The 13769-nt window shown below is 36.7% G+C and overlaps 1 protein-coding gene across 9 annotated transcripts in view; it reads right to left on the bottom strand.

The window, feature by feature from the left end:
* LOC131675571 (general vesicular transport factor p115) overlaps nt 1-13769 on the bottom strand; it is a 553225-nt gene that overhangs the window by 146475 nt on the left and 392981 nt on the right. For all 9 annotated transcript variants that reach the window (XM_058954591.1, XM_058954597.1, XM_058954593.1 and 6 more), the window contains one exon: nt 1312-1683. In XM_058954591.1, coding sequence (XP_058810574.1) covers nt 1312-1683 — 372 coding nt within the window. The remainder of the gene's footprint in view (nt 1-1311; nt 1684-13769) is intronic.

Raw genomic sequence — 13769 nt, 5'->3', positions numbered from 1 at the left:
AAATACATATGGAATATATTTTGATGTTGTATCATCATGAAAAGTTTGGTGCGATTTGGAAGGGACATCTCGGTAAGTTTAATTATGAGTGAAATTTTAGTATATTTACTATGAAAAAAAGCAAAACATATTACACTATTCAATGTTGATTTAGATTTCAATGTTGATTTATATTTTCTTATGTGCAGAGTAACTTATAAAAAAAACTACCCCAGGTATACCTTACCGATTTTCTTCATTTTATGATATGTTATAGTACGTCGAAAAATATTTAACCGGTGTCTTTTCGTTCGTGCTAATTCGATGATTTAAGGGATGAAACGTACGTCTAAATTTCACTCCCAAAACTTATAAAAACAAGGGAATGCAACCCTTATTTATGAGAATAGTACAAAAATACTTGCTTATGAATAACAAATAATATTTACTTTATTTCACCGAGAAATTCGAAATAGTTCTCGAGAAATGTAGATAAAACCGTTTTCAGGGGTGAACTTTAGTGGTGATTTTCACCCCTTAAATTGCTGAATTAGCACGAACGAAAAGACACGGGTCAAATATTTTTCGATGTACTACAAAATACTAATATGAAGAAAATTGGTGAGGTACACTTGGGTTAGGGTAGTTTCCTTGTTAGTGCGATATTATTGATTTTAATAGTTTTGATTAAAAACTAACTAATTCAACTTTTCGGTATAATTGTTCGAAACAATAACATAGATTTTATCGTAGCATGAAAACTGAACAACAAAAAATTCATATGTTAATTAGTATTTGTTAAAATATCTACAGTGTCTATATTGCAATGACGAATTCTTATACTTTACAGCAAAGTAATCGCTTGTGGTATACACACACTTAAAGAGCATAAATAACGGCGCACATCGGGCTATTTATAAATACATATTGAAAATCAGCTATCGATTGATACGTTTGGAGTCTCCGAATCACCTTATAGCTATTATTAGAGAGTCGGCTCCCTTCCGTTCCCAGAATATATACTACGCATTACGTGTCTCTCTCGCTTTAACAACTAGAAGCTTAATTTATTTGACCTGTAGATCGATTTCCATTGATAAAAATGTATGTGATTCTTTTTCATATATGATTATCTAGCCGGAGAAAGATTATGATGAAAATACTCAGTCCTCACATTACGCAAACATAATATATCAGTCTGGTGCAATAGTAAATATATGCCCCTATAGGAGTTACTTGACTCAAGCTAAACTTTTAATTTAACAATCAGAAAGTTATATATATATATATATATATATATATATATATACATATACACACACAGAAACTTACCTTTTCACCAAGATCTAATAGCTTTTTTTCGTACTTTTTCAATTTTTTATCTTGATATGCCAATAATTCTAATAAATCTTCTTGGTCGTTCTGTAATTGTATTAATTCTTCACATTTTTCATCATAACTTTTTTTTTGCTTTTCAAGTTCGTCTTTGGTAGATTGACTTTGCAAATTACTTATTAAAATGTAAGACTGTGATAAGCTGTCTTCTAAATTGTTTATTTTACTTTTAAAATCATTTATTGATTCTTCGGTAATGATGGAATCACCTATAGTTAACTTATCGTTTGAGTTCACATTTGCAGTTCGTAATATTTTATTCTGATCCAACAAGGAAGTAATTTCATATCGTAAATTTTGAATATGGCACTAAAATAATAAATAATCTTTTATTTGAAATAAAAATTAATTGTTCATAATATATGGACCATAAAAATCTTTTTTTAAATAAAAAATATATATAATGGTCCAGTTTGTGTGTATTTCTTTTTATTAATTCTCGTTTTTCCTGTGATATGTCTATAAATGTGAAATTATAATTTATTAATAAATGCTAAACATTGTAGATAGTCATGACGCATGTAAAACTTTATTCAACCCTTCCTAAAATAGTGAAAAGGTTGGTTGCATGCTTCTCATGACTATAGGGAATCAAGTTTGATGTATACAGGTAAATAATGTATCTCTGCAGTGTTTAAAATGAATTTAATTCTTAAGAGATAACACCACACTAGGACTTTAAGAAAATTGATTTTTTTATAGCTTAAATGATGCTTTAGAGTTATAAAAACAATATTCAATTGGTCATATGTTAAAAAAATAAAAGCTTCAATTTTTCAATTTTGTAATGAAAATCAGTACAAACTATTACAACTTTTGTGTGGAAATTCTTTGCGGAGTATTTGAGCGTTGCAGCAAATATTCCGAGCAATCGCTCACGGATGCTGTAAGAAAGGCTTAACTAGGTTTAAAATCAGTCAGAAAAGAGGACGAAGAGCAAAGTGTCAATTTAGTTAATCAAATGTACGGTGTAGACATTGCAGGTTGGAGGTAAATCGAAATTTTTTAAGATTAAAGTGCTTCTAAAACTTTAAACGCATTCTATTCAAAATTACTTTTTTTCAAATCGGGTTAAAATTCTGCTCAAAAACCGCTCGATGGATCAATTTGAAATTTCTACTGTAGTTGAATAATTATATTATCTAATGAAGTACGCAGTTGTTTATTGATTGAATAACAATTTTTTTATAAAAAATTTAATACTAAAAAATTGGACCAAAAATGTACTTTTTTCAAAACTTGTACCAGTTTTGTAAAAATTGTTTTTTTTATACGTATATTTTTGTTCTAGCTCTCCTATTTTGGGAGTTACATTTTCACCCTCGAAGGCATAAAAAAACGTTCCTGGAAAATGACTCTGACCCTTCCATTTTGTTTTAAAAATTCAAAAAAAAAATTTTTTTCATACGAGGGGGGGTTAATAAGTCTTTAGAAAAAGAAGGAAAAAAAAGTTTTGCGTATGTAATTTTTTTTTATTTTTCAACATAATCTCCTTGCAGGTCGATACATTTGATTCAACGGCCTTCAAGTTTTTTTAAATCATCAGAAAAATATGATTTCTGAAAATCCTCAAAATAGGCATTTGTTTCGGCGATCACTTCTTTATTCGACGTTACTCGTTGTCCGGCAAGCCATTTTTTAAGGTTAGGAAATAAGAAAAAGTCATTGGGAGCCAAATCAGGCGAATATGGTGGATGGTAAATTAATTCGAACTTTAAATCGTTAATTTTTGCCATCGAAACTGCACGTGTGAACTCGAGCATTGTCTTGAAGAAAGAGGCATTTTTTTTGTTCAAGTGAGGACGTTTTTCTCTGATTTTTTCTTTCAGCTGATCTAATAATGACGCATAATATTGTCCAATGATCGTCTGGCTCTTTTCCAAGTAGTCGATGTAGATGATTCCATGCGCATCTCAGAAAACCGTGGCCATAATCTTGCCAGCTGACTTTACTGTCTTTGCCTTCTTTGGGGCTGGTTCTCCTGCGGTAATCCATTGTTTGGACTGTTTTTTGGTTTCAGGAGTGTAGTGGTGTACCTATATTTCGTCTACAGTTACGAGTTGACGTACGCCAAAAGTCTTCTGGATTACGACGTATGCGTGCCAGAAGAGCCTCAGAGGTGACCACTCGGGTTCGTTTGTTTTCAACAATGAACAAAGGCGGCACCCATCTTGCTGATATTTTTTTCATCCCCAATTTTTCATGAAAATTAAAATGATTGTACCCTTTGATACCCCTGTGGCTTCAACTTATTCTCGCAATTTTAATCTTCTATCACTCAACACCATATCGTGGATTTTGTTGACCATTCCGGGCGTATTCACTTCTACGGGGCGTCCTAAACGAGGTTCATCTTTTGTTGTTGTACGACCGCGTTTAAATTCATTTATCCAGTTATAAACAGTCTTAAATACAGGGGCAGACTTACCATGAACGGCGTTCAACTCAACTGTGATTTCTGTTGGTGTAAGGCCTTTTGAATGAAAATGTTTTATCACCGTTCGAAACTCTGTTTTTTCCATTTTTTCAATAAACCTGTAACACGTACGTTAATAATTTTGAATTCCGCATGGGAAATAAGTCCGAACAACGTCGCGTCACAAAGTATTTTAAGGGGGAAGGCTCGGAGGGCGTATTCGCTTCGTTGCGGAAAATTAACAAGGGCTTATGTCGTCCGGTAGTGTCGATAATCGCGATTTACCTAGTTACGAGAGAGACAGGTTGCACAAAAAAACTCATCATTGCGGATATTTATTTACACTTTATTGAAACAGCAATTTACATGCGGCGTTTGACGTGTGCGTCGGCCAAGTCCGGGCTAGTCCGTTCCGTGCGAATTAACGCACAGAAGACAGAACATCGCCTTACAACTGTCCCGTGAGTTCCCGCGAGTGCGATGCGAATTCACGCATGCAGCCACTCGTCAACGTCTGGCCGATACGATGCTTAGAGAAATAAATCGAGGCGCGCACCGAGAAACGAAAAAGGGTACCTGACCTTAGGAGGAAGCGCTGCTGTGGAAATCCACATCCGCTGGGCTAACTACGTAGCCCTCTTTGTAGATTCTGCTGGTCTTCCTCTGTGATGCTGTTCACTCGGTATTAATTCACTATTCACGCACTTCTTAGTCGCGAGGCTTAACTAGCTCGAAATTAGTTGCTGGTCAACGCCATACTAACGCCGCGATCTCGCGCTTTTCGCGACGTCTTACGCGCCCCTCCCTATAGGTACTCAATCGGCCGAGCGCCGCCGGCTACGCACACATGTGCGACTCATGCCGGCGACACTATTTCTCTCTCTCCTTCTCTGCTCCCCGCTCTCGCTCCATCCCTCCATCGCCAGGCATCTCCGCCCATCAGGAATCAAACCTGCAACAAAGCCACGTCGTGCGTCGATACTCGGTTTTAATCAACCGAGACCGATGTGGCAGCGGCTCAGGGGAAAGCACGCGGAAGAAAGAGAGAGACGAACAGGGCGAGCGAACTCAACGGTGGATTCGCCCGTCACAAACCAATAACTTTTTGTTCAACCAACGCTCACCAAAAAACGACTTAATGAATCAAGCTGAAACTTTGTACGATATCTAGTTAGTAGTATTGCTTGCCAAAAACATCATAATTTAAGAGTGACAAGCGCCATCTCTTGGATTTTATAAAGATTTATTGACCCCCCTCTCGTACAGCTAGTTAAAAAAATTTTTAAAATACATGTATTTATTAGGATATTTTTTCATCACGTAATTTACTCATATTATTATTTATCTGTATTTATGTATTTATTTGTAATTACATGAATAAAACTAATAAATGAACGCCAAAAAATATTGATTAGCGGCTGAGCTAGAGGCGAAAAAGTAAGAAAGTGCCGAAAATCGGTTTATTCGTGACTATGTCGCCCCTAATACATATTTAGGCCAGAAAATATGTGAGAAGACGTTTCAAGTAAGTCCAAAGTATAGAAGTGATAGTCCAGTATAGAAACCTTGCTATGGCCTTTCTCTTCGGTGATTTTAGGATGCTGATGTTATGCTATATGAAAATTGTGTCACCATCGGGTGCTTGCAAAAGACATGGCATCGATAACCTGGACATTGAATACTATCACTGCAGCTAAATATATATATACACATATATATATATATAACAGCAAAATTCATTGTTCATGAAGTTGAAGTATCTTAGTTAAAATACCAATAATTTGCAGCAATCAAAAATAGTTCAGATATAACGAAATACAATTTATGAAATATATTTTGAATACGCACATTGAATTAATCAAGCAATTATTGAGACTCGCATATAGGATCATAAAGCTATAATGCAATTCATTGAAGATTTAATCGGACCAAGTACTACTATACAAGGAAACTCGAGATGATTGCCGTGAACTTGATAAACTTGCATTCAAATCAGCCGTGCACACTTACAATATTTGTTACTTTTGTTTGTTATTATTATTTTTCTATTAGTTACCGTTATATTTTAAGGTCAATGATTTTAATGGATAAAATGGAAATATTCTTTTTTTAAGTACTTCCATATATTCTATAATCAGCTAAATATAATTACGATTTTGCACTCTTGAAAGAAAACTGAATCGGCAACTAATTTCTATAAGTGTAGTTCTATACTTCGATTGAAAAGGTGTACTTTTTCCAAATTACATAAATCTCTAACTAAATATTTTATTCCAAATTGTTTCATTTTAAACACATAAAATTCTTAATTCCTTTTTTTATTATAATTATTGAAATGACAGATGATTCAAAGACATATTAATGGATTCTTTAAATTGTGTGCAATTGAAATTTTGATTGTTTTTTATCTGGCACTTAAAAGTTTAGGTATATCATTTAAATCAAATCACAACGTCGCTGAAAACTACAGTTACAATTATATTACTTTCAATTCTGAAAAAATGTCTTATCATTTCTACGCAAATACACTGTTTAACTATAGAGAAAAACTTTAAGAATATTGTCGACAAAATTTTATTCGAGTTCTTATCCACGCAAAATGAAAAATTTTAATTACGTGACTATAATATATCCGATCAAAGAGATTTTTATAGAACCAAAAAATTATGTCGATATTCAAAAGAATGATATTGGACTTTTCTTAATGACATGTAAGATTATTTATTTTTCGGTCTGGTATTCTACGGTCTGTAAATTTTCCAAAAATTTTCAAATGGTAATATTGTGCCTGAGAGTCTTTGCGTATTTGACGTGGAAACTTTGTATGACACATTGTTTGATTTAATTATTTTCAGCTGAGCAATTAGAATGTACATAAAAGTACTTGAAAAAGACGTATTCCAAACCTCCTCAGATTCGTTGTTTAGAGAAAGGTGTAGTACTACAATGAACAAAATGCTGTAAGTGGTTTAAAAGTTTGTGTAATTATTATTGGAAAGAAACTCATATTGATGAATTATTTTTATGTTATATTTTTGTAAATAACTTTACGTGTAAGTGTTCTTAATCGAACACAGACTAGAAAACAGTAGTAGTTCAGGTTCATTATATTTGTATTCACATTAGTTTTTTCTTTTAATATTTCAATAATACTCAATTGTTCAAATTTTATATGATATTTTATTGTCAAAACTGTCTTATTTAATTAAAATTGTTATCCATGCGTTTGCGGGCTAAAGTCTAAATATACAGCGACTGGCATCTATGAAATCTGAGATGGCTACAAAAAGAAATATCTCGAACTTAAGACCCTGGTCACTTATGATCGTGAGTAGCATTCCAAAGAGTGAAACCAAATGGTTGAAGAACGCACGTGCAATTATTACCGCCTTCAATTCTCATCTGGCAACAAAATGACCGCAGGCCATCTGGAGAAGAGGTCCGCAATGATGAGGCAATACTGCATACCAACGTGGAGCGGTAGCTTGATGAGATCCAGACGCTTGTTTACGGTGCGGCAGATTCTCCAAGAGCAATGTGATTGTGACAGTGTATCTTGAAATGTTGAGAAGGATCACATCTTTAAGCCCAGCGTGCGATATTTTGCGCATTGAAGCCCAGACATGTTTTTGAGACGAGGCGCTGGATGGCTCAGACACTGGGATAAGACAAATAGTGGTTGGCGTTGGAAGTTCACGCATGAAGCTGTCATCGTACCTATGGTATGATAGTGTTACTATTAGTTAAGTAGTAGAGGTTCTGCCGTCAAAGTTGACAACCTGTCGAGAGGATATGGCTTGTACAGCAAGCAGGTACGGTTGGTCTGGATCTTACACTTGCTGTCACACTAGAGCGTCAAGTCTAGTGATGTGAACATAGTCAAGTCTTCTTTAGAGGCTGATAAGCTGCAAACGAAAGTGGCTTATAATTGATGATGATCGTAAATGGACTGCCTACGTCGCCCGGTAGACAGAAGATGGCGAACGGTAGACTGTACACGGAAGGCGGAAAACTGTATACGGCTTACAGAAAACAGCAAATGAGAGATGGTACATGGAAGACCGCGAACAGTAGACAATAACCGGAAGTAGCGAACCGTATACAGTACACAGGAGATATTGGACAGAACGATAAACGATAAAGATGGTAAACGATAAAGATGGTAAACGATAAACACGTAACACTCTTTGGATCCGAACGGTTGATACATAAGTATCACCCTGTTTCATTGTATCCTCGATCTTCATTATTTCATTATTTCGCGCGCGATTAATATACATGCCCGGTATATTTAATCGTTAGAGTATTCGTGCTTTCCGAATTAATTCTTTTGTAAAAATTATGCGGACAGCCACTGGTATAACCAGTTTTCGTTTCAAGACCGTATTTCTCCAGTACAAACTTAAGAAACGTTTTATAATAAGCAAATATATGATAGAAGTGTATGTCTTGCAGCGGATAGATATGAGTTTATTTCTGGCGTAAATGTAATGAAATCTTTCATTTCATTTATAGCAAGGGCTGGGTCACTGGCAAAATATTTGATTATATTTTTCAGCTTTAGATGCAATATATGTTTTTATTATGTTCGTCATTTATAATTAAAGAAGAAAAAAGAAGAGAAAAATCTAATTTAACTAAATAGGGGGATGTGTGGTTCACAATCAAAGAACGTTTTTAGAATTTAAGTTGTTCAATTACAGAAGCGTGATACCTGGCCGGCATAAAAAAATTTCAGTCACATGTGAGGGAAAAAACCACTCAAGTGCATACAAACAGATTACTTACGTACTATATGATCGTTAACTATACGTGGCTTGTATTATATGTAGCACTCTCCATTCATTAAGTAAAATTAATTCCAATTTTGAGAGCCAACCCGTTGTAAAAATAAATATGTCGAAACATACGTGTGTAAACCTAATATGAGTGTTTGATTTATTTTTACAACGGGTTGGCTCTCAAAATTGGAATTAATTTTACTTATACGTGTCTTGCTCTCCACGACGACGCCGCTTGCACTCATTGTACAAAAGAAGTAAGATGTCTTTCAGGGCCATGTAACACCAACGTCTTGGTCGAGGGCACAGTCCCTACTCCGTCACCCTTATAGACGAGGTACCGTTCTGTCCAAGGTGACAACGTTGTTCAAGGAGCAGAGATACCTCAGAGGATATCGCACTATCCTCTGCTATGCCCGTATCGCCGAATAGCCCTCGAGTCGTTGAAATGGTGTCCAAGTGGTGATCACACAGCCAAACACTCACGCACACTCACGAGTAAACATTTGATCTTTACGCAATTATATCACTTATCACGGTGAATCCGCGTTACAAAATTTTCACAGGCGTGTCAAAATAATAGAATCCAAGAAACACAAAAACTCGGATGTCGCAGCGCAAACGTAACAGCTCAACTCCCGGATGTGAGTAGTAGCTAAAGACTAACTGGATCAGAACTTTTCAGTCAGAAAAGACGAAGGAAACACCCTCAGTTAATTAGGCCCCGAGAGAGGGAAGCCAATAAGAGCGGCTAGAGAGGGATGCGGCCCTTGAAAGACAGCTGGCTACCTAAACACAGTCTAATTAGCGCATCGTCCCTCTCTCTGGTATTACGTGCATCTGGGCAGAGGGGAAATTTTGAGTTACCCCGTGCGTGTCGAAGAATGAGAGTTGAGAGATAATTATTCTCAACTACGTGTAGTCTTTCAGCCCAGGGACTGATGCACACGTAAGGCGGACATGCCCCGAGCACTTTCAGCCCAGGGACTGATGCACACGTGAGGCGCACATGCCGCGAATATTCCGCCCACCTTCGTCCATAGGACGAACATATAAGAACTAGGGATCTAAACTTTACAGCCGCTACCCCGCTTGACCTTTGCTTGTTGTCCTTCAGGTCTTTGCTGTAAACTAAAAGGCGTGGAAAATACGTGTAATTTTCAATACTACGATGCTTCTGCAAATGGAATGCGTAAACCATCTGAACAACAGGAATAGACGAGAGAGCCGGAACAATGGCGTACGTCAGTATTGCCAACCCCTTTCATGGAAATTCGCCAAGCCCAGTCGGTAAGTAATCACGTCTAGAGTAACGACGGAACAATCGATATTTCAAAAGTTCTCTGTAACAAAAGCCGTAAGATCCAATCAAGATCATCTTTAAAATCTGAACAATTTTAAATATTTATTTACGCAGTAAAATCTGTTTTTTTTCGAGTGCTTATTAAACGTGAATCCCCTTGCCTTTCGCTAGAGTGCTTAATTATGTCAATCCCCTTGTTTCTCACTAATACTGCATCATCAATTAACATCGAAATAGCTGTTAAAAATCTTCTCCGTTGGCTTGAAGGCACAAGTTTAAATGCCTTTCAAATCTTTCAACTATTCCAAAAAGAATTTTTTTGTACATGGCTGCACAGGCTGCACTTATTTTCTCCGTCATGTTCTCCCTTGTTGAGAATCATTGGACAAATGATATATTCTTTAGATTTTCCCATAATATTTCTTCGACCATTGGGTTGAAGAAATATAAGTATTGAGGTACAGCAAAATATATAATATTTTCAGAAATACTATATTCTTTAGATTTTCTCATATAAAGAAAAAATACAGTCACTTCATATCTGGCAAAAATGGAGGCCATTTAATGCTTGGATATGAACTACTTCGTTAAATCTATCGGCCATTGTAATGGTTATTCAAAAACCGGCGTAGAATAAGAACAAAGTATGGCGCAATACCATTTTGTTGAAGCCACATTAGTTGTTTTTTTTGCCAAGTATAATGCTAATCACCAGTATTAATGCTAGTAAATGATCTCTTAGCATCTTCTAGTAACTAATCCTATATACGAGGGTGGTCCGATAAGTACTTAGCCTCACCGCCCGATGGCGCCACTCTCGCAAAAGAAATATTCTATCACGTAGTACAACCTTCTCGATGGTTACTGTCAAGATTTCAGCCGGATCGGAGTTGTAGTTTATTTTTGAGAGCGTGTGAAAGCAAATGTATCCGTTGATTATTGAAAAATGGAAAAGGAGCAGTATCGGTCGGTGATTCGATTCTTGTTTTTGGAGGGAAATCGCGCAGTGAAATCAACAAGCGCTTGGGTGCTGTGTACGATGACTCTTCTCCTTCGATGGCGACCGTCAAAAATTGGTTTAACGAGTTTCAACGTGGTCGCACGTCGATTTTTGCAAAGCCACGTCCAGGTGATCCGAAAACGGCTACCACGGAGGATAACGTGACAAAAATTCACGATCTCGTATTGCCAGATCGACGATTGAATGTGCGCAAGATAGCTAAGATCGTAGGCATCTCAAAAGACCGCGTGGGTCATGTCCTGCATGAAATTTTGGGCATGAGAAAGCTGTCGGTGCGATGGGTGCCGTGTTTGCTCACTCCGGACAACAAGCGCAACCGTGAGACAACTTCAGAGCGATGTCTGACGCTATTTAAGCGCAATCCGAAGGAGTTTCTGCGTCGTTTCGTGACAGTCGATGAAACATGGATCCACTGGTATATACCAGAGACCAAGGAACAGTCGAAACAGTGGACTTTACCCGGCGAAAGTGCTCCGAAGAAGGCGAAAACTGCCCCATCGGCCGGAAAGGTGATGGCCACCGTTTTCTGGGATTCACAAGGTGTGATCTACATCGACTACCTGGAGAGGGGCAAAACGGTCACAGGGCTGTACTATGCCGAATAATTGGGCCGATTCGACGTCGAATTGCAGAAAAAACGGCCCCATTTGGCGAAGAAAAAAGTGCTCTTCCACCATGACAACACACCGGCTCACACCTCCGCCGTCGCCATGGCCAAATTGGTCGAATTAGGCTACGAACTGCTGCCCCATCCACCATATTCTCCAGATTTAGCCCCGTGCGACTTCTTTTTGTTTCCAAACTTGAAAAAGTCACTCGCCGGGCAGAAATTTGAGTCGAATGAGGAGATAATCGCTGCCACGGAAGCCTACTTTTCAGACCTCGAGGAAACGTATTTTTCCGACGGGTTAAAAAAGTTGGAGCATCGCTGGGCCAAGTGTATCGAACTAAAATGAGACTATGTTGAAAAATAAAACGCCACTTTTCCAAAATTTTCGTTTTTCTTTTGTAGGCGAAGTACCTATCGGTACACCCTCGTAGTTATTGCGTTAATTACTCTATGATCTTTTCCCTCCTGCCTCCTCGATTGCCATGAGCAAGAGCGCCTCACTGGCCCAAGCAATACTCGTATTAGAAAATAGTGTCAACGAGAGATTTTGTCACAGCCTCGTTAGAAAAAAACACATTGTTACAAAGTGAGGATCATTTTTACGTATTTGCAAAGCCCATTGGCAAAAATAAACCGGATTGTTTATAATGTGTGGTATTAAATTTTGCGTAAAAGTAATGTGATAAATATGATAATTTGATCAAGGTAAAGCATTACTAGAACAATTACAGCTTGTACATAATCTTTTTTGTATTCATCACGTTGACGTTGGCGAACAAGATGTCCTTCACGAGCTCTTTACGTTTTAAATTGTTGTGTTGTTAGCATGTCACCTATTTGGAAAACGTTAAGCATAACGTCTCGATGCAGATAGTTATGACACACTCCAAAGCCTAATTAATCATATCAATAATATCAATTGCAGAGTAGTCTGCTATATTTAAAAGGTTATTTCAAAGACAGATTAATTCGTACAAATATCCCCAATCAGACTTAGAACAAACGACAAAATATCTAAAACTTGAATTGCAACGTACGAAAAATAATAAAAATGAAAAATTACAAATTTACAAGTTTAGTTTGTAAGAGAATACAATGAAGTACATAAACATTTTCATTTCTGTTAATACTTAAATTTCAGATAATTTTAAAGTATATATAACTTACAGAGATAAATGTAATAATTGTAGTTATAAATTGTAGGAAATCTGAATTAAAATATCAAAATTTCTAAATTTTTTCTGTATGTTTGATAGGTGACAACTCGCGCGAGGCGAGTTTGTCCCGTACAAAGGCCTTTTTAACAGCCGAGCTTAGACTCGGGCGGCAGTCAGGCTTTCGGGCACTCCGGCCCGATCGCGTGTCAATAATGAAATCCCTGTTAATTATAATCCGACACTCGATATCGCAATTGTAAAATAATTAATTGAACGTTTATAACGATTTTCGCTTGTTTATTAAAAAGAAAAATGTAATAGCGATTTTCTTTAATATAATGGGGAAGCATATGGATACACTTATAGGCGTTTATATTTATAATATTTATTCTAGTCTCTTTTACAACATAAATAAGTTAAGCAGAATAGAGAGATATATATATAAATTCTCAGATGCGTAATTTTCGCCTCGCGATGTCTATTATTTTTTGGTTACATAAAAAGTGTTACTCACTTTGTATTAATATTGTAAATATAAATCGGTCCAAAATATTATTTGCTTCGTGATGTGGCCAATCACTTTTTTTGAATCTGGTCAGATTAACTGGTCCAATATATTTTTTATCCAATAGTGTGGCAACACATAAAAAAATGATAATTCCTATGATTTTCGTTTACACGAAATTATTAAAACGAATGTACTCGACACTTCTAATACTTAATTATAACTCGAACAATTATATTCTCAAACTCTTATTATGGATTTAACTTCAGTAGGAAAAATGCAGCCTTCTTAGTTGAGCGCTCACTCCTAACTGGCTAATCTCTAGTCGTTGTTTTCGCCGGTTCATTATATATCCTTTGTCTTTCGCATTCCGTCTCTCTCTCGCACATATGCTTTAGACATTTACGCTTCTCGTATCGGCTCGTCTCACCTAGCTAAGCACGCTGACTGCAGCATGCTGTCGCAGCATGCTGCCGCAGCGTGAATCAGCCTCTGCCGCTCATTCCCACCGAGTAGCGCACACGAATATTGCTAGCTATACTATGTCCGGACGAAAATTGCGAGAGCGAAATATTATTTGACAAAATACAATTATAACACAA

The sequence above is a fragment of the Phymastichus coffea genome, unplaced genomic scaffold (assembly GCF_024137745.1).
Source record: "Phymastichus coffea isolate CEN01 unplaced genomic scaffold, Cenicafe_Pcof_1.1 PCOF00026, whole genome shotgun sequence".
Lineage (NCBI taxonomy): Eukaryota > Metazoa > Arthropoda > Insecta > Hymenoptera > Eulophidae > Phymastichus > Phymastichus coffea.
The sequence above is the reverse complement of the archived record's forward strand: the minus strand, read 5'-3'. Positions and strand labels throughout refer to the sequence as shown.